Source organism: Phalangium opilio, unplaced genomic scaffold (genome assembly GCF_054372755.1).
Source record: "Phalangium opilio isolate 3A_F unplaced genomic scaffold, DU_Popi_V2 ptg000113l_1, whole genome shotgun sequence".
NCBI classification, from domain to species: Eukaryota; Metazoa; Arthropoda; class Arachnida; order Opiliones; family Phalangiidae; genus Phalangium; species Phalangium opilio.
This window is the reverse complement of record NW_028324209.1, coordinates 1,687,165-1,710,225: the sequence shown is the minus strand read 5'-3', so window position 1 is coordinate 1,710,225 and position 23,061 is coordinate 1,687,165. Positions and strand designations below refer to the sequence as shown.

The 23,061-nt window shown below is 36.3% G+C and overlaps 5 protein-coding genes across 6 annotated transcripts; 3 read left to right on the top strand and 2 right to left on the bottom strand.

The window, feature by feature from the left end:
* Window positions 1–182: 182 nt before the first annotated feature.
* On the bottom strand, window positions 183–13,098 carry Pdcd4 (Programmed cell death 4). Of its 2 annotated transcripts, none has more exons than XM_089852297.1 (8): window positions 12,470–13,098; window positions 7,172–7,278; window positions 3,300–3,452; window positions 2,393–2,712; window positions 1,905–2,127; window positions 1,721–1,831; window positions 1,504–1,643; window positions 183–1,391 (listed from the first exon to the last, which is right to left on the bottom strand). In XM_089852297.1, the coding sequence occupies exons 1-8, from the start codon at window positions 12,786–12,788 to the stop codon at window positions 1,331–1,333; spliced, it is 1,434 nt and encodes a 477-aa protein (XP_089708423.1). In that variant the 5' UTR covers window positions 12,789–13,098; the 3' UTR covers window positions 183–1,330. The 2 variants fall into 2 exon arrangements, with proteins under 2 accessions (XP_089708423.1, XP_089708424.1); XM_089852298.1 differs by having other exon boundaries at window positions 3,300–3,413.
* Window positions 13,099–14,047: 949 nt separating this feature from the next.
* Window positions 14,048–16,193, top strand: LOC149623238 (ribosome biogenesis protein NOP53). The gene has a single exon (XM_089852302.1). It carries the CDS (start codon window positions 14,776–14,778, stop codon window positions 16,150–16,152), a length of 1,377 nt encoding a protein of 458 aa, XP_089708428.1. The 5' UTR covers window positions 14,048–14,775; the 3' UTR covers window positions 16,153–16,193.
* A 28-nt stretch (window positions 16,194–16,221) lies between these two features.
* Window positions 16,222–17,500, top strand: LOC149623237 (mediator of RNA polymerase II transcription subunit 28-like). The gene is made up of 4 exons (XM_089852323.1): window positions 16,222–16,354; window positions 16,415–16,481; window positions 16,617–16,729; window positions 16,953–17,500. The coding sequence occupies exons 1-4, from the start codon at window positions 16,301–16,303 to the stop codon at window positions 17,442–17,444; spliced, it is 726 nt and encodes a 241-aa protein (XP_089708449.1). The 5' UTR covers window positions 16,222–16,300; the 3' UTR covers window positions 17,445–17,500.
* On the bottom strand, window positions 17,488–21,771 carry LOC149623236 (cytosol aminopeptidase-like). The gene is made up of 8 exons (XM_089852290.1): window positions 21,526–21,771; window positions 19,641–19,765; window positions 19,412–19,572; window positions 19,169–19,343; window positions 18,559–19,081; window positions 18,161–18,490; window positions 17,741–17,831; window positions 17,488–17,672 (listed from the first exon to the last, which is right to left on the bottom strand). The coding sequence occupies exons 1-8, from the start codon at window positions 21,634–21,636 to the stop codon at window positions 17,614–17,616; spliced, it is 1,575 nt and encodes a 524-aa protein (XP_089708416.1). The 5' UTR covers window positions 21,637–21,771; the 3' UTR covers window positions 17,488–17,613.
* Window positions 21,772–21,884: 113 nt separating this feature from the next.
* On the top strand, window positions 21,885–22,999 carry LOC149623235 (DNA repair protein RAD51 homolog 4-like). Its single transcript, XM_089852321.1, has one exon. It carries the CDS (start codon window positions 21,885–21,887, stop codon window positions 22,866–22,868), a length of 984 nt encoding a protein of 327 aa, XP_089708447.1. The 3' UTR covers window positions 22,869–22,999.
* The last annotated feature ends 62 nt before the right edge of the window (window positions 23,000–23,061 follow it).

Genomic DNA, 23,061 nt, shown 5'->3' with positions numbered 1-23,061 from the left:
GTTCCATTTTGTTTGTCGACAAAAACGACTCGGACTTTTATTGTTCCATTGTTTGTCAACAAAAACGACTCGGACTTACTGTTCCATTATGTTTGTCGACAAAAACGACTCGGACTTTTATTGTTCCATTTTGTTTGTCAACAAAAACTAAAGAAATTTATCAAAAAAAAAAGACACCAAACTTTTGTTGTAGTAATAAGCAAACGTTATATTACAGCTTTATTCCATTTTTTTTCTCTCATCATTTCCAAAAGAAAAAAATATGACAAAATCTCCAGCGAAACTTGATTTTTTTTTTTTTTTTTTTAAAGAGATGGTGATTTTCAGAAAGAAAAAAAAATATTTTGACAATGAGAACATTCTCTGGTCCCACATAAAAACAAAACAAAACAAAATATACTCAAAAAGAAATAGTTGCATGATTTTTTTTTTGCTACAAGACACCAGGCTAATAGAAAGATGAATTCTTTAGTAACGCTACATTTAAATTTTCAGTATTAATTATTTACTGATTGGTTCCATTTTTTTTAACTACCACTTAAGTTTCTTCTAAACTGAACGTTGTTAATGTTAAATTAGTTTTCTTACGTATTTGTGTGCTCAAAAACGTACGTGAATGGTCAAAAGAAAATTAACGTTCGGAGAAACTTATCGAAACGTCGGTCAGTAAAAGGGTGGTGGTAATTAAAAAGCACCAAAACCTTTTGGGAAAGATTCTTTTAAGTCTTAATTACGATTACGATTACGAACAAATTTAATAATTAATTATAATTATCCAAATTAGATCCAGTTTTTTTTTTTTTTTTTAAGTCGTATGGAATTTTGCGTTGTTAATTTCAAAAGTGAATTGATTTTCTAATAGGGTGTAATTAATATTTAATTAACTCTAATTAGTTAAGAGACCCTATTTGTACTTTAGTTTAGGAAGGATTTTGGGTTTAAATTTTGTTTGAATTTTCGATTTAAATTTAATAATAAAATCATGGCGATAGAAAAACAGACGAGGGAGTAGAGATTTAACTTTCTAACCTGAGTTTTTGTTTTATAATGAACGGGGGAAAGAAAAAAAAAACAAATAATTCACAGTACCTTCAGGTTTTGTTTGTTTGTTTGTTTGTTGTTATATTATATACAAGGGGGGTAAGAAAAACAAAACGAAACGAAACAAACGAAAAATATTTTGTTGTTGTCATGAAAACTTTGTTGTTTGTTGTTTTTTACGATGATGAAGAATAGAAGTATTAGTTTTTATTCAAAGATAAAAACCGGGAATTGTTGTTTCTTGTTTGTTTATCGGTTAAGTTTATTTTGACCCCAAAAAGAAAAAAAATCAGTAATCTTCGTCTTTAATGCGACCACCATCACCCTCGGAAACAAAACGTTTACGTCCCCTAAAAGTTAAGTTAACAAGAGAGAGTTTTAATTTTCCCGTAACTTAAAAAAATCTAGTTTTCAATTTTCTTCTAAATGCTCGGTTGAAAACTTAAAAGCAACGTAACGTACCTGGATGGCATCATTTTGACCAGATCTTGGGGAACGAATCCCGCCTGATGGCACTTAGTGAGCAAATTTTCCAGAATGTTATACGCTGGAGGAACATCGAGGGAAATTTCGGGAAGCTCTCGATAAACTCTTTCAAATCCCTAATGCGAGGCAAAAGTACGACGCTGAACGTCAAAACCCAATCCACGAATACGCGAATAAATTTTCAAATTCTTACCCTTTTCATCTGATCTGGAGTAACAATGATTGTACTAGCCATAAACTTCAAAAGTTTAACAATGAGATCCATGGCTCTTTCACCCATGTCTTCGATGACCATAATGATCGCCTAATGAGGTAATTTGAAGGGTTTATCACGTTAAATGCCTCATTAGGGAATAGTGTAAGTGATGGATAATCACCTCATAGACGAGTTCATGATGAAAATGCGGAACTTCAAGCTCTTGTAGACATCGAACAGCTTCAATCATGTCTCCGGATGATAGGTACTCTTGCAAGAGAAGTTGAATCTTACGAATCAGGTACTTAACAGGTCGCATACCTCCTCCAACGCCCCAGACGTTATCGAGCCTTACTAAACCATGCTTCATGGAAAGCAGAGTGTCAGCGTGCTCTAAGGAAGCCCTGATGTTCAAAACAAAATATGTTAAAACGAATTTGAGACAGATTAAATAGGATTATAGATTCGAAGAGATTTCAAAGAGAGCTTTAAAATAAGTTTGATATATCCATATTGGTTTTTTCGAGTTTGAAAATTTCCAACTTCCTTATTTATTATACGATTTGCGTGATGTTAATACTCATTTAAAAGCTCTTTTCAAGATCTATTCAAATCCAACGTCAAACTGGGTGATTCCTATAAGCCAATCAGAATAAAGGCGATTCTAACCTTGCATGTTCGCAATCAACTTTGCCCCTATAACCTTGAATGAACATGGGAGGAATGCAATCGTCAGCAACAGCCCTGGCAATAAAATTGCCCAAAACGGTGGGAGCGTCGGGAGTATCGAGAACAAGATCCCCCAGACTTTTAAGTAAAATATCGAATCCTTTTCCAATGGATTCCAAAGTCAGGACTCGACCAAAGAGATCAGAAATCAGCACCGAAGTCATCTCTCTGTGAGATGGTTTTCGTTCCATGGCCAAATTAATGGCCATAACAACAACATGGTGCGAAACACCCTCTAAATTAATTTCTTCCAAAGAAAGCTAGAAAAAAAAATCGATGCATTTGCATCTTTATCAACCAGCCCAAAGTACAGATTGTCTTTATGGAATGCCTCTAGACTACTTTGACAGTAAAAAAAACCCCCCAACAGGCCGGAACCCCTTAAATTATTTCAAAGAAAGCCACAAATACAAAAAAAAAAAAATTGCGTTTACCCCTTTATCAGGGAGCCACAAAGTACAGATTGTCTTTATGGAATGCCTCTAGACTACTTTGACAGTAAAAAAAAAACCCCCAACAGGCCGGAACCCCTTAAATTATTTCAAAGAAAGCCACAAATACAAAAAAAAAAAAAAATTGCGTTTACCCCTTTATCAGGGAGCCAGTAAGAACATTATTATCTTTATGGAATGCCCCTAGACTAAAACCCCCAGTAGGCAAAAAAATAGGCCAGACATCTCTCCCCTCTAGCTAGACTAAAACGCCCCCTTTTCGCCTAGGCTCTTCAATTCCCTCCCTGTCTTTAAAGTCCCATGAGTAATAAAACGTCAGTGAGTCCAGAAGCGCGTAACATTGAAGTGTTTCAAATAAAGCGCTACCGAAAGGACACGATAAAATTTAAACTTACAATGACTTCATTGGTGTCACCATGCTCATAATACTCGTGTAGAATTGGATCAACCAATTTTTCCAACTCTTCTTCCGTTAGAGCGGGTAGGAATGATTCCAATTCGATATTATCCTGAGCAAAACACAAAGTTTTCGGTGTCAGTTCAGCGAACTTAAGAAAATAAATAAATAATAAAAAAAATTGAATAAAATAAAAACCAACAGAATTTAAATAAATTGCAATTTACGACTTAGTAAAAAAATTAACATAATATATATTAAAAAGTCGGCAATAAGAAACAAAACCTTGAAAATCAGGATAGATTAGTTTTCCTCCAGAAACTTGTAACCTAATCATAGTTTTTTTTTCTATCCACAAATTTTCGTGATGGGATTAAAACGCACGAATTAATAATAATATAAAAAGACCTGTTTTTGTTCTGCCACAGTTTCAGACTAGAATTATACACGTTTCGCATTGAAATTTAACGAATTTTCTAGGTATTCAAAGGGTGCAAATTATTATATGCATGGTCTAACACAAGCTGGCACTGGAAAAAATTATTTTGGTATATAACCTTGAACTTCTAGGGGAGAGTATTTTTTTTATTTAAGTGAAACAGGTTTTAAATGTTCATTCAAAAGAACGCGCATCCTAAAGTTACTGCCAGGGATGTTATAAACATTAAAATTAACATAATTACTACATGTCACAGTGTATTTGGAATAAATTTCTATATCCAAAAAATATTTTGGGACCGAGGAAATGAGTTTTACGACTTTATTATGCCTAAAAAAATGGATTTCAGAAGTTCATAATGTTTCTAGAAAAATAGTGAGCTAAGCCTAACTTTGATATTCTGATATTTTAATCTGTTTCTTGTTTTAAACTCAATGGCAATACCATGGATAAAGAATGCGCGTGAGGAAATTTGTTTTCACTCCACAGGATAGGCAACTCCCTATCTTGAACGCCAGCTTATTCTGTATATACTCTGTTACAACATCGGTTGTCAGCACGCGCAAATATATTTCTCTATGTAACGTAGCTTTGTACGTGCTGTCAAGAGACAAAAAACTTCAGGATCTTCAGGATTTAAAATATCCGCGAGTTTTTTAGCTCGAGTGCACGGACCTCTAGGCCTTAGTTTCAAATACGTGTAGTAGGCTGTAGGTAATTCCACACGTTTTTGAAACTAAGGCCTAGAGGTCCGTGCACTCGAGCTAAAAAACTCGCGGATATTTTAAATCCTGAAGATCCTGAAGTTTTTTGTCTCTTGACAGCACGTACAAAGCTACGTTACATAGAGAAATATATTTGCGCCTGCTGACAACCGATGTTGTAACAGTGTATATCCAGAATAAGCTGTCGCCCGAGATAGGGAGTTGCCTATCCTGTAGAGTGAAAACAAATTTCCTCACGCGCATTCTTTATCCATGGCAATACCTTTCATTATTTTTTTTAAAAAAATCTAAGCCTAATCATATGAATTTATTCAATTACTAGCCTAATCCCTTGAGTTTTGACCCCAAAAACGTTTTCTTAACAAAGAAATGCCGCCATTTTCCACCGAAAGGTTAAACCTAACCTAATCTAAGCCAAACCAACTAAACAAATCTTAGCCCCGAAAGATTTAAAACCTAGAAACAACCTAAAAATGTTAAAATTGGCTAAACTCCAGCTAAGGCTTAACATGGAGTGTAAAACAAATTTAAGAAGAAGCGCAACGCCAAAATGGCAAACTCAAAAATGGTTGCGCAATTTTTCCTAACCTATTTTCGTAACCAAAATATATTATCAAACAAATTTCTTTTAGTATCATACACCGGTTTTAACGAATTCTTTTGGTATATACCGTTCCAAGTTCTTTTTTCTCTTTCTTTTAGCTTTAGAGTTAACCATGCAATGGGTTATTTAATTAAATGTAGATGTAATAGGCCGTATACTAAAAAAGGTCTCTCCAGTACGTTGACTCTACGCTTTACCTTCACCTAGCTATAATACAGAGGTGGAGAGGGGGACCAAAATGGGTTGTCTCTAATCACTAAACAACAATTTCCTTATATGTAGGTTAATGTAATATCGCAAAGACTCTCGCCGCAAGTTTCAAAACACCCCCGACTTCTTACGGTTTTCCATGGCCGTCTAAAGTTATTTTCCCTCACCAATATTAATTTCCACTGCGTTAACTTGTGGTTTAAACTTAGAAACATATTAGCTCATGCTACTACTACTACTGTAAGATTAAAATTACCAGGGATAGATTTAATTTTAGAAGTAGGAATGGAGAACGGTTAGTATTTACTTCAGTCCGACTCATAGACCACCCAGTATAGAGCCCCTCCCTCCAACACGTAACGAAAAGTTTAAATTATCTGATTGGCTCACTTAAACTACGCTTGGATGACGGTGCTGACGGGGACGGCGAAAAATACGCAATTTCTTTTACCTCTGTCGCTATGACCCCGCCTCTTCTTTCATACCCCCCCCCAGTCCCGTGGAAGGGGATCCGGGACTTTGACGCGCGCCCTGATTACTCTGTTCTCCATTCCTACTTCTAAAATTAAATCTATCTCTGAAATTACCAAATAAATATTTTATTTCTCTAACGTTTAACTACATTTCCAAACTACCAGACTTTTCCAGGTACTGTATCAACCCTGCGCCGAGAGATAAGCAAAATAGAATCAAGTAACTTTCCCTTCGATCGCGGTGGATTGTGAAAGAAAACCAATACTGACATTGCATTAATGGTGATACATTGCCATCCGTCTCTGCGCACTCTCATGATACAAAAAAAGACTACCTACAGCGCAGGCGCCAAAAAGCGAGATGGAAGGCAGCGTTTTAACCCCCGTGTCTTTCCCTCTTAGTTACATCCAAATGGTCTATTTATAGAAAACTACAACTACAAAAACATTTGAAATCACATCGTTTTTCTCTGATAAAAAAATGGACAAAATAGATTAATTTCTAGGTATTGTTGTCTGATCTTGATTGTTCGAGTAGTTTTTTGATTTCAACGACTTTGCATTTATGACCTAAAGTACTCAACAGTACTGGAAAAGTTTTATTTCATGGTTTTGTTTCGTTTTACGATTATGGAAAAAAACATTTAAGTTCTGGATAGAAAAAGTTTTATTAAAAGAAAAAAAAAAGTAAAAGTGGTTCAGCCGGTTTTCCACGCAACAAGAATTCCGAGGGGGATAGAAATTTTATTGCGTAACATTATTTTTTCTCACCACTTCGTCAATGAAGCGAGTCAAGGATTATAATGCACTTATTATATATGCTTGGTCTAAAACGGATTTAGGAAGTGAAAACGTCATTATAAATGGGTGTTTTAACACAAATGACAATGACTGGAAAATCGTTATAAACAACAATTACCGAAATTTAGTTATAAGCATCATTTTAACACGGATAATTGGTTATAAGCATCATTTTAACACGGATAATTGGTTATAAGCATCATTTTAACACGGATAATTGGTTATAAGCATCATTTTAACACGGATAATTGGTTATAAGCATCATTTTAACACGGATAATTGGTTATAAGCATCATTTTAACACGGATAATTGGTTATAAGCATCATTTTAACACGGATAATTGGTTATAAGCATCATTTTAACACGGATAATTGGTTATAAGCATCATTTTAACACGGATAATTGGTTATAAGCATCATTTTAACACGGATAATTGGTTATAAGCATCATTTTAACACCGAAAATTCGTCATAAACCACGATTAAACACCGAAAATTCGTCATAAACCACGATTAAACACCGAAAATTCGTCATAAACCACGATTAAACATCGAAAATTCGTCATAAACCACGATTAAACATCGAAAATTCGTTAACTACCTAAAAACAATTCTTACTTGACTATCAGAATCGTAATTAGGATCCCGGACATCATCAAGGTCCTCTTCCTCGGCAATCAACTCACTTCCGATTTTACCCCACGTTCCTTTTCCACCTGCACCACCTAAAGAAGAAAGCAATTAAGCAACTAATCATTCCATAATTAACCCTAAGCATAATTTAAAGAAAAATAAATAAGCTAAGGCCGCGCAGTGACTAAAAAAAAATACATTTTTCACAGCGAATAATAATGCAATCGGAAAACATTAACCTTAGCTAAATATGTCAGGGTTAAAATTCTCTGTATTATTACAAACAATATTAAGGCTCAAGTTATACGGCGCTAAGCCTATCGCAATTTTGACATATTGTCAAAAAGTTATTTTGACAAGCTTAAAGGCCGAATCTTTACGCTTTTTTTCTGTAGAGAACTAGAAACCCCGCTGTTTTAAACGAAGGTTATTTGGTATGCATTTTCTGATTTACAAAATATTCTTATTTCACTTCAATTCTTTTTACGAATTTAAAAAAAAAACGAATTTTAAAATGTTGGCAGAACCGTAGAACTTTGAATGATTACATAAAGTGATTGTGAAATTAATAAGGTAATTCATCTTCCCTTTAAATTCAATGAGGGCATATTTAAGTAGAAGTGCGGATTGTTTTAATAAAAATAAACGTTTTTAATGAGTATTGGATTGGGTGAATTAACGCTTACGCATTATTTTGATATTTTGTTTAATTACTCGAGCCCTAATTATTGTAATTGAAGTAATTAGGTACCGTTAGAAAGGGAAGAAGTAGACCTATCATCTTATTCAAATTAGTTCCCTTTCTCTGCTATGCTCAAGAGAATATGTTCAGAATTGGTTTGCCCAACTAGTGTTTTTTCGTCACAGTGTCGCTCGCTATCTTGTCAAGCCACCATCGGTGGACACGGGTCAAGAAGCGCCTATGGGGTAATAGTGCCGACACTGTCGTATTCCCTTAAAATTTGTCGCCCAGAAGCTTGGCTGTGGGTAGTGCACCACACTCCCGACCAGTCTGGGAAATAAGGATATTTTTTAAACTAGTCCTTGGGACCAGTGACCCCCCCTAGCGTCCGAAATAATAAACTGGTCTCCGGAGTGGTCCCAGCCTTTGTTCTCCTGTAGATTTGTAATTAATAAACTGGTCCCGAGGACCAGTAACTCCCACCTCTTGAATTAAAAAACTGGTTTTGGATCAGAGGAAGAGTGCTATTTCCAAGACTGCTCTCGACCTATCGGTTCAAACTTCAAAACACTTCTATATTGTTGTCTGCTATCATACATTAGTCCGCCTGCTAAAGCAAGTGAAAATAACCCTAAAAAAAACTAATTCTCATCCCTGGTGAAATAACCCTGTACACTAGAAGAAGATAGCTAGCTTCAAACCCGCCGGGAGCAACTTCAAGAAACTACGTTTGTAATTAGTTTTTCGAATATCAGTTTTGTTCACACTAAACTTTGTGTGAACATGGCTTTATAGATAAAACCTTGAAGTTACAACACTGCAAAGTGAAACTGTCACAAGGATATTTTGGATCCTTGGTTTTACCGTTTTTACTGTCGAGCTAGGGCTAGACAGCCGTGGAGCTCCTGAATAAATCACAATATGTAATTGCATATTGGTGAAAACAATGCTATTTTGCTACACCCTAATAGTAGGTATAATTGGAAAGGAAATAAATAGAAAAATAACATACTCAAAAGGATTTCCATATACTTCTTATAGAACCAGAGTTAAGATCAATATTTCGTGACCCCTCGAAATGGTGAACTTTGAAGGGGGGAGAGGGAAGGGGGTCTCGGAATTGAATCCAATCCATCTCGCGGATAGAAAATTTTAAAATGCTTCACGAACTTGTGTAAAAAAACTGATGTTATCTGGCCGCTATTACGCGTTATTCCGTTGTTATGCCTTTCCCTGGGATCTACCCTAAACAAAATACGTAACATCTTTTCTCGGGGTAGAAATAAATAGTCTTACCGCGCCTACATAAAAATTCAGCCCCGGGGGTCATCGTATCGTACCAAAAAGCCTGTTTCATTATTTTTCAATTTATTTTTCGTAAAAGAAGACAAGACTCCTTGGTAGGAAACACCCCCGGGCAGAGGCGTTTATGTTTTTTAAAAAATGGTTTAAAAATCCACCCTAACAATCGACTACCTTTAAAAAGTTGTCCGCTAGATCTTAGAGTTGCTAAGTTCTCAAAATGGAAATATTTATATTTTTTTTTTCTTCTTGCAAAATGCCCTCCTGCCGGAAATGAAATATCTTTCCAGAATATTTCGTAAATTCTGAAGTGGCTATTTTAAATTCAAAAGATTTTGACAATACGTACTTATACTGAGAGCTAAGCCTAATGTATTGATTTTTTTTAAGTATGTCTAATTTTTTCAACTTGAACTGTTAATTAAGTTTAATTGGTTCCAGCAGGCCTAATTAATAATAATCATCTTCAAGTAGGCCAAATTCGTAATAACGTTGAAGTAGGCCAAATTCGTAATCACGTTGATGTAGGCCAAATTCGTAATCACGTTGATGTAGGCCAAATTCGTAATCACGTTGATGTAGGCCAAATTCGTAATCACGATGTAGGCCAAATTCATAATCACGATGATGTAGGCCTAATTCATAATCACGTTCCATCAGGCTTAATTCATAATCACGTTCCATCAGGCCTAATTCATAATCACGTTCCATCAGGCCTAATTCATAATCACGTTCCATCAGGCCTAATTCATAATCACGTTCCATCAGGCCTAATTTATAATCACGTTCCATCAGGCCTAATTTATAATCACGTTCCATCAGGCCTAATTTATAATTACGTTCCATCAGGCCTAATTTATAATCACGTTCCATCAGGCCTAATTTATAATCACGTTCCATCAGGCCTAATTTATAATCACGTTCCATCAGGCCTAATTTATAATCACGTTCCATCAGGCCTAATTTATAATCACGTTCCATCAGGCCTAATTTATAATCACGTTCCATCAGGCCTAATTTATAATCACGTTCCATCAGGCCTAATTTATAATCACGTTCCATCAGGCCTAATTTATAATCACGTTCCATCAGGCCTAATTTATAATCACGTTCCATCAGGCCTAATTTATAATCACGTTCCATCAGGCCTAATTTATAATCACGTTCCATCAGGCCTAATTTATAATCACGTTCCATCAGGCCTAATTTATAATCACGTTCCATCAGGCCTAATTTATAATCACGTTCCATCAGGCCTAATTTATAATCACGTTCCATCAGGCCTAATTTATAATCACGTTCCATCAGGCCTAATTTATAATCACGTTCCATCAGGCCTAATTTATAATCATCTTCAAGTAATCGCCCTATTTTATAATTATCTTTAAGATTTCTAATAGGTATAACTTATTTAAATTCCCAAAGACTCTGGGAATAAAGCCTACATTACGATTCTAGGAAGTATGAACCGTCATTGATTATTAGGTTTATGGTGTTTTCCGTTAAGCCTAATCCCAAATAATCCTTCATTGTCTGGGGTCAGAATGGTGTGCTTTTCTATTGAGGTGAGTTTAATCTCTTCAATGGCTAATAATCCAATCCATGTACACCAACCAAGACAGGTATTTTAACTTAACATCCGGGCCAAACAGCTAAACCTAGTTCTCTTCTAAATCAGCGAGAGAGAGAGAGGGGTTAACGAACTTTTGGCTAGCACAGACCAAACCAGGGTGGGTGTTTTTTTACCATTATATATATTCTAGTGTTTATTATTACAGCATGCCCGTTACCTAAGCCTAACCGCCCAATTTTCCGTCTGAACTCTTGTGTGCCAGCTAACCAAATAAAAGCTATACTTCTGACCAATCAAAATGTTTTTTAATATAGTCTACGACTCTATAAGTACGTTGCTAAGCCTAATTTTAAAGTGAAGATGAAACCACATTGAATTTTTGTTCTCGAACCAATCATTATTCTTATTTTCCATTACAAACTAAATAAATAAATAGGAAAGTCAGAATATTGTGTTCAAAAACTAATATATCAGTTAAATAAATCAAATAAATAAATAATATCAGTTCATACTATTTCCACTAAATTTACAAAACTAATATGAATTTCTCCGACATTTATGACAATTTTAAAATTCTCCGACTTTCCCATTATTTTCAGGTACTATGGCAACCCTATTTCATTCCATTCTCATGGACATACAGGTTGTTAGGGCTTGATTTAGTAGATAGAATCGTAATAGACTAAAAATCAAGGTTTCTTCGACGTCATTGATAGAAAACCACTTTTTAACTAGCCTAACCAGATACAGTGGGTTCTATGTATGGTACTACTTAGTGCCGTAGGTCTATCTTAAGTAAAATAAACGCAGAAACAAGAGTCGCGAGTTTCCAAGGTCAAATAACACTTAGATGTAAATATTATGCATGCTTGAATGAAAGCAACGAGGCGTACGGATATATCTACTATTCCTTGTCAGATTAAGGTGTTAGCACGTACAAGGTAGACACCCCTATATCTCTACGCTCTGGTTTGACTTGGAACTAAACCTGATATTTTTTAAATCTTGTAAAAACAAGATCAACTTTGTTAAGATAATGAAACAAATGGTGCAAAAAATATGAAAAACAATCCGTATTTTTTCTCAAGATTAAAGAACATTAAAAGACCATAATTTGAAGTTTCATCCTATGAATTTTTTTATTAACTAATTGGGAAAGCCTTCAGTGTCAATTATAAATGTTTTTAAGTAGTTAGGTGCATGCATTATTTAATTGCGAGTGCTTAAATTATTTTTAACTTCATTTTAATTAATTTCTTTTGAGAGTTAAAGATATCCCTACTGTCAGACGCTTTTTTTCACTAGGTTTTTATCATTAATTAAGCGACGGAAAAACAAAATTTATGCTTGTTATCAGTATTTACTAGAAAAGATAATTTTGGTGATACTGCTATGCTAAGCTTAATTGTCGTTAAATAATCGCGCCATATTTTATCTCTTAAAAACAGTTCAATGATTGTGTTTAGCTCAGCTAATTTCCTGAAGTTTAAAACAAATATCGAAACCATATGGTTAATTGCATCATTAGGGTGGGTCTGCGTAACTACGTCAGATATAACTGCCATGAAACATACATTTACGCTTAACATTTTTTAATCTATTGATTGGAAGCATTGACAATTATTTCTGACAGTTATCTATCATGCCCCGCTGGTAATTGAACCATTAGCTACCGTAATTTACCGTAACATGTGCCTGTCAAATTATTTTAAAAATAATGACTTACCCTTTTTGGGTAGTCCCCTTCCAAAGCCCGCTCTTGACCTGCGACTATTTTTCGCGAGAGTTCTAGAAGCCGTTTTGGCGGGATGAGCGCCGTTAGTAGCGGCATGTCCATTAGTTAGGCCAGTTTCTCTAGCCGCTAACAGGGCAGACGGCCTTTTAGCTTTCCTTTTAATTCTGTCACCGATTAACACGACTTTCGACGGAATATTATTGTTCCCTTCATCATCTTCAATTTCCAAAGCGGGCAGTTCTTCGGGGTCCTCGGGAGCGTCCCCGTTGACGAAGCCGTTCGCGTAAGCGCCATTCAGAACTTCGGCCATGGTCGAAAACGCCAAAGAAAAGGGGAGCGCGGAGACGGAGTTAGGCCTAATTTACCTTCTGCCGAATTAAACTCGGTAAAAAGGAATAACTTCCCGGGGTTGTCACGACTTGAAATTATCACTAACCGCTTGATCAAACTTTGTTGTACGATTTGACGTTAATCGAATCTGGTTTCGAATTAAAATTCGATTACAAATTCAATGTAAATGTCGAAGTTTTTTCTCTCAAAAATGGGCTTCGAAGAGCGCGTAGCGTTCACTTCCGAATGATACAGTTTGCGAGCAAAGAATGATGGCGGACGTTTGTCCCACGCGCAAAATCCGGGGAGAAGGCGTGGTTTCCTGACAGGGCTCGAGAAGGTGCTGGAAATAAGAATTTTTCACAAACTACATCTAAGCCTTTTCGTAGTCTAAGATCTAATATTTAACGATAAACCACATCAAAAATTATAATAAACACCTATAATTTTAGGCAATTTTATCATGACAAGACGTGCATATGTAACCGTTTTATTTTGAGATAGGCCTAACATAATTTTTTTTTATTATGTTCAGCCTTGATTCAGACTCAGCAGTCCCTTCGCGTTTCAACCCACACTCCATGCTACAGCAATATTCCATTTTCGGCGAATTTTGGGGCAAAATGGAGCACGTAGGCCTGATTGTTCATACAATTGATTCTCTGACTGTCAATGGAAAATTTACGGCCGATGTCAATCAAAATCAAGCCAGAATAAACCGAATTTTACCTATTGAAATGAGACAACGGTTGCTACGGTACTTTGTAAGGCTCGCCAAATGTAGCCATCTCATTGGTTAGCTAGGTAACAGGCGATTTTTTGGCAAGGCGAGAGAGAGAGAGTGTGTTTACAAACACTGCGCCAAATGCAGACGTGTTCGTCCTTGGAATTTTTCCGACGAAGCCCGTGGGGCGGCGGCGGGGGGAAGCTAGGCTTAGTTATAGCAAATAGTTGTGTGAATCAGTCCACAATTTATAGCTGAATAAAGAGGCTACTAGGAAATGGAGTGATATTACCTAAAGCCCCCTATTTCCCTTTATTCTTGCTAACAGCATGAACATAGAATTAAAAGGGGACGCTATAGTCAAAATGGATGTATCCCGTTCGCACACGTGTTATAGGCCTAGAAAATTAACTATCTTCAATGCTATTTTAGTGGCGAAAGTCAAAACTACGTAGGTCTACACCATAAAGAACTTGTTTACTTCAAACTTAGAAACAAGAGATTTTATTTTTAGCTAGATTATGCGGTGTCAAAGGCGAACCTTTAAAATTCCACTCCTCTAGCCAAACATCTCTCCTATTTGTTTTCGTTTTCAAGTAGGGAATCGGCGTTGCCACTACACATGGCTTTAGGACGGTTGAGCTAACGGTGGCATCCATAACCGAGTTTTTTTCTTGCACGTAGTCATGTCACAGCTGTGTTTTTATCCCCTTTCCTATATTTTTCTTTACAGGACGCGTTGACTCGCGTTTTGACACACTTTCGATTTAATTGGATTAAAAATTTACGATACGTTTTAACGCCTCGAGGATGACGAAATGTTTTTTTTTCCACTCCATAGTTTGTTATAATTTAATATTAATTGCCTGGATAATGATTTTTATGATAGTAATTAAGATTATAAATAAACTTTTGATATCCTTCTGGCTAATTAACCCTAATGGCATTTGATGTGATTTATACGTACCCAAGAAAATAGGCGAAATTGACCTACTTTGAATTAAGCCTAACTATAACCAATAACGGACGTAATTAATGATTTTAGAATTCTAAATACCTTTTTGACCATCCCCACAAACGATGTTTATATAAGTCACTACGTTGGCTTCACAAACAATTTGATTTCCTAATAAATAAATCAGCCAAATTAGGCCAATTCCTAGTTAGATCTAAGTTCTTCTTTCACATAAAATTTCCAAATTTGGCGGGTAAATTTACCAGAAAAAAATATGGATGTAACTTGATGCAAGGCTGCCATCTACTTGACATGCGTGTTGGCATTCACCACGTGGGTCTTTTAAACATGGAGGTGAAAACGAGTGTAAGTAAGAAAGTTAGAGTTAGTAAAAATCGTAAAAAAGGATGGAAAAAGCATTCAAATATCGATGAAGTTGAAGAATTTCTAGAGGATCAAAGAGCCGATGAAAGACAAGGAGGTTCGTTAGAAGATAAAGCGAGTGATAGCCTATTTTTCGTCGATGTAAACGCTAAACCTGAGGCCTTGGTTGAGGAAACCGCGGGTTTGAAGCGAAAAAAGAAGAAATTCAATGCTCCATTGAAGAGTTTACAGATTTTAGAGAATTCCTCGCTGGTAAAACCGCCCTCAAAACCCTACCAACTTCAAACTAAATCGAAGAAACAACCCAGAAAAAAGTTAAGAGCCTCTCAATCTAACGTTAGCGCTGCTAAAACACAGACAAAAGATAAGTTCTTCAACTTGTGGGATGATGAAGGAGAAAAGGTTAAAGACGAAACCGAAGAACTAAGCAAAGAAATTCTATCTAACCGTTTCCCTAAAGTGCCAGCTCATAGATATCAAAAACCATCATTACTTCCGGCAGTAGAACCACCACACCCAGGGGCTTCTTACAATCCATCTTTTCAAGATCATCAAACTTTAATCTCTGAAGCTGTTAAAGTTGAATTAAAGAAGGAAAAAGAGGAAGCGCATTTGAATCGAGTTCTACGAAAACAATTTCCAACTAAGGATGAAGCTCCAACTGAAGCCAGCTGGATTCAAGAAATGTCTCAAGGTTTAGGGTTATTAGAAAATGAAAATGACGAAGATTCGGAAGATAGTGAAGAAGATAAAGATGAAATTAAGATTAAAAAGACATGGGGAAAACCTATTGATAGAGAGACCCGTAAAATAACGGCTCAAAGAAATGCCGAGAAGGCAGAAAAACGGAAATTGAAGATGTTAGCGCAAGAAAAACTGGAGAAAAAGCTGAGAAATGATCTTCAAAGGATTAAACAATACAAAAAGGAGTTGACCAAGAAGGAATTATTATCTTTAGAGAAGCAAAAGAAAAAGGAACAGTTGAAATTAAACGCAATGTTTAGGCCCAGACGTTTGGGCAAAGAAAAGTTTGAGAATCAAGACTTGGAAGTTAATTTGTCAGAGGAATTGAGAGGAAGTTTAAGAAAAGTTAAAATTGAGGGAAATATCTTAGAGGATAGATTCAAAAGTTTGCAAAAAAGAAATATTATCGAGCCAAGATCCAAGAAAACGCTGAAACGAAAATATAAACTCAAGAAACAAGTCAAGAGAAGTCATAGGGATGCCCAACTTGAAATTGATAAATTACTAAAAAATGTTAAAGGAAAAACTGTTTTGTAAATAATGACGAATAAAATTTATAAAGAATTGAATTACGCAAACATTTGATTGGTTATTTAAGATAGAAAATAGTTTTCAGTTTAAAAAAATCAAAATTTAATTAAGGAATATGATATGAATTTTTCCTGCTCATTTGCGTAAAACCAAAATGGCGACCTCCAACAATGGCCAGATCGTCGATGAATTTGAGAGCTCATTTCAAGTAATTTTAACACTACCTCATTTAAGTCCCATTAATTAATTTCAATTATAACTATTTCAGGCGTGTTTAGCAGCACTAACCAACCCTGATTATTTCGGCGTAAGAGATTCCGAAGAAACAAAAACCGGTAAAATGCTAGGCCTTGGCCATGTCATATTCGCAAGTTGAACTTTGAACTCACGAACGACTAACTAGATTATAATTTTGACATTAACAAAACGTATGAAATTTAAAAAAATACTCACGTTAAACTAAATTTCAGGAGTGGAACAAACAATCCAAAGATTTTTAGACCTTGCCAAACAAATGGAGTGTTTTTTCTTACAAAAACGTTTACTACTGTCAGTTCAAAAACCAGATCAAATAATCCTTGAGGTAAATATACCCACCAGGCTGAGAAATAAGCATATTTTTTTTAAACTGGTCATATGGCCAGTAGAGCCAAAACACTTTTAATTAAAAAAAAACTGGACATTGATCATTTGAAATGGTGAAAACGTTTTTAATTATTTAAGTGGCTATACTAGGCCAATAGACCACCAAACGTAATTTTTAAACTGACCCAACTAATTTTTTGAACTGGACTTTTTTTCCACAGGACATAAACGAACTGAAAAATGAACTAACTCGCAAGGATCAACTATTCCAAAAATATTACGAAAAAGTCAGTCAATGGCAAGCTCTACTCTCGGATATTTCAGGATCCCCCGTTCCACGAGCAGCTCCTCAAACCCCAGGAAGTGGTCCAACGGGACCACCCCAAGGGCCACCACCCGGTCCTCCACCCCCTAATGTACAAATGCCACCACAGGGCCCACCTCCAAATGTACAAATGCAACAACACCACATGCCACCACCTCCACCCAACCAAGGTTTACCACCCGGTATGCAAGGAATGCAGCCCATGCAACAAGGTGGTCCCCCTCCACCCGGAATGCCCCAAGGTGGTCCTAATCAACAACCTGGACAAATGATGCCTGGTCCACCTCATATGGGCGGTCATATGCAACCCCAAGGGGGGTTACAAGGACCTTTAGCTTACCTGGAAAGAACAACGTCCAATATAGGAATGCCCGATAACCGAAGATGAATATGGAATCTCTGTAAATTATTTGTGATAATAAATAAATTCATTTTCTGAATAAACCGGGCTTTAATTGAGAATTTAAATCAAGAGAAATAAAACATTTCCAGCTGCTATTGATTTTAAAGATGACTTCCAATAATTATTTAAACATTATCTATCCCTCGTGTTTTTATTACCATCCATACTGAGCAAATCTCTGGGCGAATTCCACTAAGGTTCTTACCGGTCGACCTAAAAATTAATTAAAAAATTAATTCATAACTAATTAACCATGTTAAAAAGTTTTAAGTGTTATTTACCACTCATTCCTTTCAAATAAGGCACCTCATCTTTCATTTCCATGACACCAGCAATGTCCAAATGAGCCCAGTTTTCACACGTAACAAATTCCTACAGAGAATTATGTTTCCCTAATTAGTAATTATTAGAGGTGTGCGGAGGACTAAATTTTAGAGGTGTGCGAGTACTAAGTTTTAGAGGTGTGCGGAGTACTAAGTTTCAGAGGTGTGCGGAGTACTAAGTTTTAGAGGTGTGTGGAGTACTAAGTTTTAGAGGTGTGCGGAGTAATAAGTTTTAGAGGTGCGCGGAGTGCTAAGTTAAGAGGCAAAATTTGTTTATAGAGTCCAATTTTCTTTTTACCAAGCCTAATAAACTCGGACTCGCGTGCGAGTACTCGCACAGGCCTACTAATTAGTAATTATCTTCGTTAATTGTTTTACCCTTAGAAAGGCGGCAGCGGTACAAGATCCACCTACTCCCGGTGGTCCTATATTATTGACATCGGCTAAAACACATTCAGTCACTTGATTGGAATAATGTTTAAACAATGGCATCCTCCAAACGCGATCTCCAGTTCCCATTCCAGCTTGTTGCAACATCATCCATAGTTTGGAACTATTGGTAAAGACACCAGTCGCGGCTGAACCCAAAGCGACTGCCATGGCACCGGTCAAAGTTGCCATATCCACAATGGCCTTTGGGTTAAATTCATGAGCGTAACATAGAGCGTCAGCGAGCACCAAACGACCTTCGGCGTCCGTGTTGTCAATCTAGTTACGCGTAATACATTTTGAGCCACCCTAAGAAGAAGTTTGGAGTTACTAAAATGAATGTTTACTTGGATGGATTTTCCATTCATGGCGTAAACAACATCTCCCGGTTTGGTGGCGGTTCCACTTGGCATATTTTCAGTCAATGGAATCAAACCAACAAGGTTTTGCGGAGATTTAAGGGAAGCCAGGGCAAAAATGGTCCCAACTACGCAAGCGGCACCTCCCATATCAGCTCTCATCTTATCCATATTGCTGGAAGGTTTGATAGAAATGCCGCCACTGTCAAAAGTGATTCCTTTGCCAACTAAGACCAAAGGTTGGGCCCCCGCGTCTCTTCCATTATATTTAATCTCTAGAAAGACCGGAGGTTCGGCTGATCCTCTGGCAACGCTTAAAAATGATCCCATCTTTTTATCCTCAGCCCATTTCTTATCCCTGGCAGTAACGGAAACTCCCAATGGAGTAAGGATTTCCGTAGCTCTTTGAGCAAATATGGTTGGAGTCATTAAATTGGCTGGCGTTTCCATCAATTTACGCGCAATGTTCTGACCCTCAGCTTTGATTAAACCACTTTGGAAGCTGTTGGTTCTGAAATATTCAAATGTTATGTTGTCTAAAAAAAAAAACTTTAAAATTGACATTAAAATGCCAAAAAAAAAAAAAGAATTAAATTACCCATTATCAGGGTTGAGTAGTTCAATTTTGACTGGAGGTTTTTGGGAAGATTTCTTTTTTAGTTCATCGTAACTATACAGACTAAGGGTTGCCCCTTCAGTGGCCGCTTCTACATCTCCACAATCGTCAATTTTTATTACAGAGGCCCCGCATTCTCTCAACTGTTTAGCTCCAACTTTGGGTGTGTAAAGTGTCACTCAATCATTAGGGTCTCAAAACTTTTGAGTTCTTTACTAAACAAACCTGCTATAGCGCTTCGAATATTCTCTCGTTTTTCTTCTAATTCCTCTAACTCATTATAACCGGCATTAGCTGGTCCCAATCCAACCACGGAGACGCAACAATGATTATTATCTAACCCATAAAATACTTTGCTTTTCCCTTTCTTTATGTTTGGTCCAGCACTGTTTGTATAATTCATTCAATTTTATTTTTTCGACTCAAATTTTATAAACACTCGACCCACTCTTACATTTTCAGTAAATTGGATAACTTTCCATCTGTTAACTTATTATAATTTTCAGCGTTAGGAGTAAATGCTGGTTCAGTCGACTCCTCTTTTTCTAAATCATACGCTCCAAGAATAATTCCTGTTTTCTAAAAATTTAATTGAACCGCTTGTATCAAAAACTAGATGATAATGAACTATTTCATGGGAAAGTTTCATCCGTTTAAGCTTGCAATTTATTATTATGCAAGATCACGGACTGGGTTCATAAAACTTTTGGAAAACCGATTTCCATGTTTTTTCCCATTTATTTTTACATGTTTTTCCCCCATTTATTTTCTAGAGTTTCTTAGGTTTTTTTACCCCATTTATTTTCAATAGTTTTTTCTCCCCATTTATTTTCCCTATTTTTTAAGGGTTTTTTTTCTCCCCATTCATTTTCCCTATTTTTCAAGGTTTTTTTCTCCCCATTTATTTTCCCGAGTTTTTCAGGGTTTTTTCTTCCATTTATTTTCCAGGGTTCCCCCCCCCCCATTTATTTTCCCGAGTTTTTTAGATTTTTTTCCCCATTTATTTTCCAAAGTTTTTCAGGGTTTTTCCTCCATTTATTTTCCAAAGTTTTTCAGGGTTTTTCCTCCATTTATTTTCCAAAGTTTTTCAGGGTTTTTCCTCCATTTATTTTCCAAAGTTTTTCAGGGTTTTTCCTCCATTTATTTTCCAAAGTTTTTCAGGGTTTTTCCTCCATTTATTTTCCCGAGTTTTTCAGGGTTTTTCCTCCATTTATTTTCCCGAGTTTTTCAGGGTTTTTTTCTCCATTTATTTTCCCGAGTTTTTCAGGGTTTTTTCCTCCATTTATTTTCCCGAGTTTTTCAGGGTTTTTCCCCCATTTATTTTCCCGGGTTTTCTCCCCCTTATTTTCCCGAGTTTTTCAGGTTTTCCCCCCCATTTATTTTCCAGGGTTTTCTCCCCCTTTATTTTCCCGAGTTTTTCAGGTTTTCCCCCATTTATTTTCCAGGGTTTTCTCCCCCTTTATTTTCCCGAGTTTTTCAGGTTTTACCACCATTTATTTTCCCGAGTTTTTTAGATTTTTTCCCCCATTTATTTTCCCGAGTTTTTTAGATTTTTCCCCCCCATTTATTTTCCCGAGTTTTTTAGATTTTTTTCCCCCATTTATTTTCCCGAGTTTTTTAGATTTTTTTCCCCCATTTATTTTCCCGAGTTTTTTAGATTTTTTTCCCCCATTTATTTTCCCGAGTTTTTTAGATTTTTTTCCCCCATTTATTTTCCCGAGTTTTTTAGATTTTTTTCCCCCATTTATTTTCCCGAGTTTTTTAGATTTTTTCCCCCCATTTATTTTCCCGAGTTTTTTAGATTTTTTCCCCCATTTATTTTCCCGAGTTTTTCCCCCATTTATTGCGGTTTTCAGTTCCCCCCCCCATTTGTTTTCCCGAGTTTTTCAGGGTTTTTTTTCCCATTTATTTTCCTTTGTTTTCCAGCTTTTTTCCCTTATTTTCCCGAGTTTTTTTTTCCAATGTATGGGGGTGTTTTTTTATAGTCGATGAAGAAAACTTACTCAAACCTCACAAATTTCCCTGTTTTCCCTGAATTTTACTAAACATTCTTAATTTCCCTCAGCTTTCCCTAAATTTTACTAAAAATTCTTAATTTCCCTCAGCTCTCCCTGAATTTTACTAAAAATTCTTAAATTTCCCTCAGCTTTCCCTAAATTTTTGTAAACTATTTATTTCCCCGAGTTTTCCAGGTTCGTATGAACCCTGACGGAATTTTAGCAAGTCACGCCCGACAGACAGGCATACCCATTACCCAGGCCTTGGCACAAGCATATTTAAAGAAAAACGGTTTTTCGAAAACCATGGTAAAACTCGCCTAATTAAATAATAAGACTTACCGTTGAGGTTGCCATTGTTTTAACCAAGTTAAAAGCAACGTTTCCCGTCGGAAATTTATTCAAACCCGGACTAAAACTTACTAGATAACGCAATGCAGCAAACTTTATCATGGATTTCAAAAACCGGCTTTCCTTTTAATCAACGAAATGTGCAGAGAGAGGGACCCGGGCCGTAGGGGGATACCCGCTCGCGTAAGTCAGATGAAAAAACACGCGCACGTTGAATGACCCCGGAATTACATCATCAAGGTCAAGTGATTTTCACGTTCCTGATTGGTCGTGAAAGGCGCGGAATTTTAAAGAGACATTACTGTCGCGTCGCGTCGAACACTCGCTAAAAAGGCTTCTTTCTTCTAATAATGTATATTTTGCGAGAAGGAATAAGCCACTATTTAACGAATGACGTTATAAAAAGGCTTAAAATACGCGGGATAAAAACGACGGTACAATTCGTAAGTGAAGATTTGGAAGACTTGGCCAAAAGGTCATTGATACCGTATAAAACATTGACGAAGATACGCAAATCTCTGCTAACTAAAACCTTACCAGTGGTTAAAAATGGCGCCATCATGTATGAAGAAACTATAACCAGGTCTGTTATGTTTACAACTGGTTGCGAAGAATTGGATCATTTCCTTGGCGGAGGAATTTTCTCGGGTGAAATCACGGAGATAGCTGGATTTTCCGCATCAGGGAAAAGCCAACTATGTTTCTCCATTTTATCCAAAGTTTTGAGCGAATCCGAAAGAACCGTACTTTACATCGATACCCACGGTTCCTTTAGCGCTAGCAGAGTGTCTGAAATGCTTCTACACGTTGCTTCAAACCAATCAAACGTCGAGTTAATGAAGAAAGTCCATCATTGCGAAGTACACGATGTTTTTGAATTGATTCAAATAATTTCCGATCCCAAAACTCTAACCAACGTTTGCGGGAAAAACATCGGAATGATAATTATAGACAGTATAACTACCATTTTATCTCCTTTACTGGGACAACGACAATTTGAAGGCATGGGACTCATGGTTCAAGTTTGTCAAATGTTAAAAGGTTTAGCCAAAGAAAAAATGATAGCCATTATATTAGTTAACAAGGTGGTTCACGCGGAAAATGAGGGTATTAAACCGTGTTTAGGGAGATATTGGTGGAGTGTACCATCGGTTTCACTTTTAATGCAAAGTAACCCAGAAACTCAACGAATTGGAACTGATAATGGATGTTTGTTTTTTGGAGATTGTAGAAATTTAACTGTCATTAAATCTGGTAGAATGGTGGCTGGTAAATCAATTAATATCGTAATTAAAAATTCCGGAATTCAAAATAGTAGTGTAGTTGTACCCTAACCACCCCGTCTATAAATCTTATATTTGACCTTCAAATTTTTAGGGAAGTGGTATGTACATTAATTTCACCATAGTTTTGGTTCCGTTTCATAAATATTGTTGAAAATAAAAGTAGGTGTGTTTTAAAGAAATTTCGCCTAGTCACTAACTTGATCGACGTTATGAAATCATAGCTAAACCATTTTCATATTGT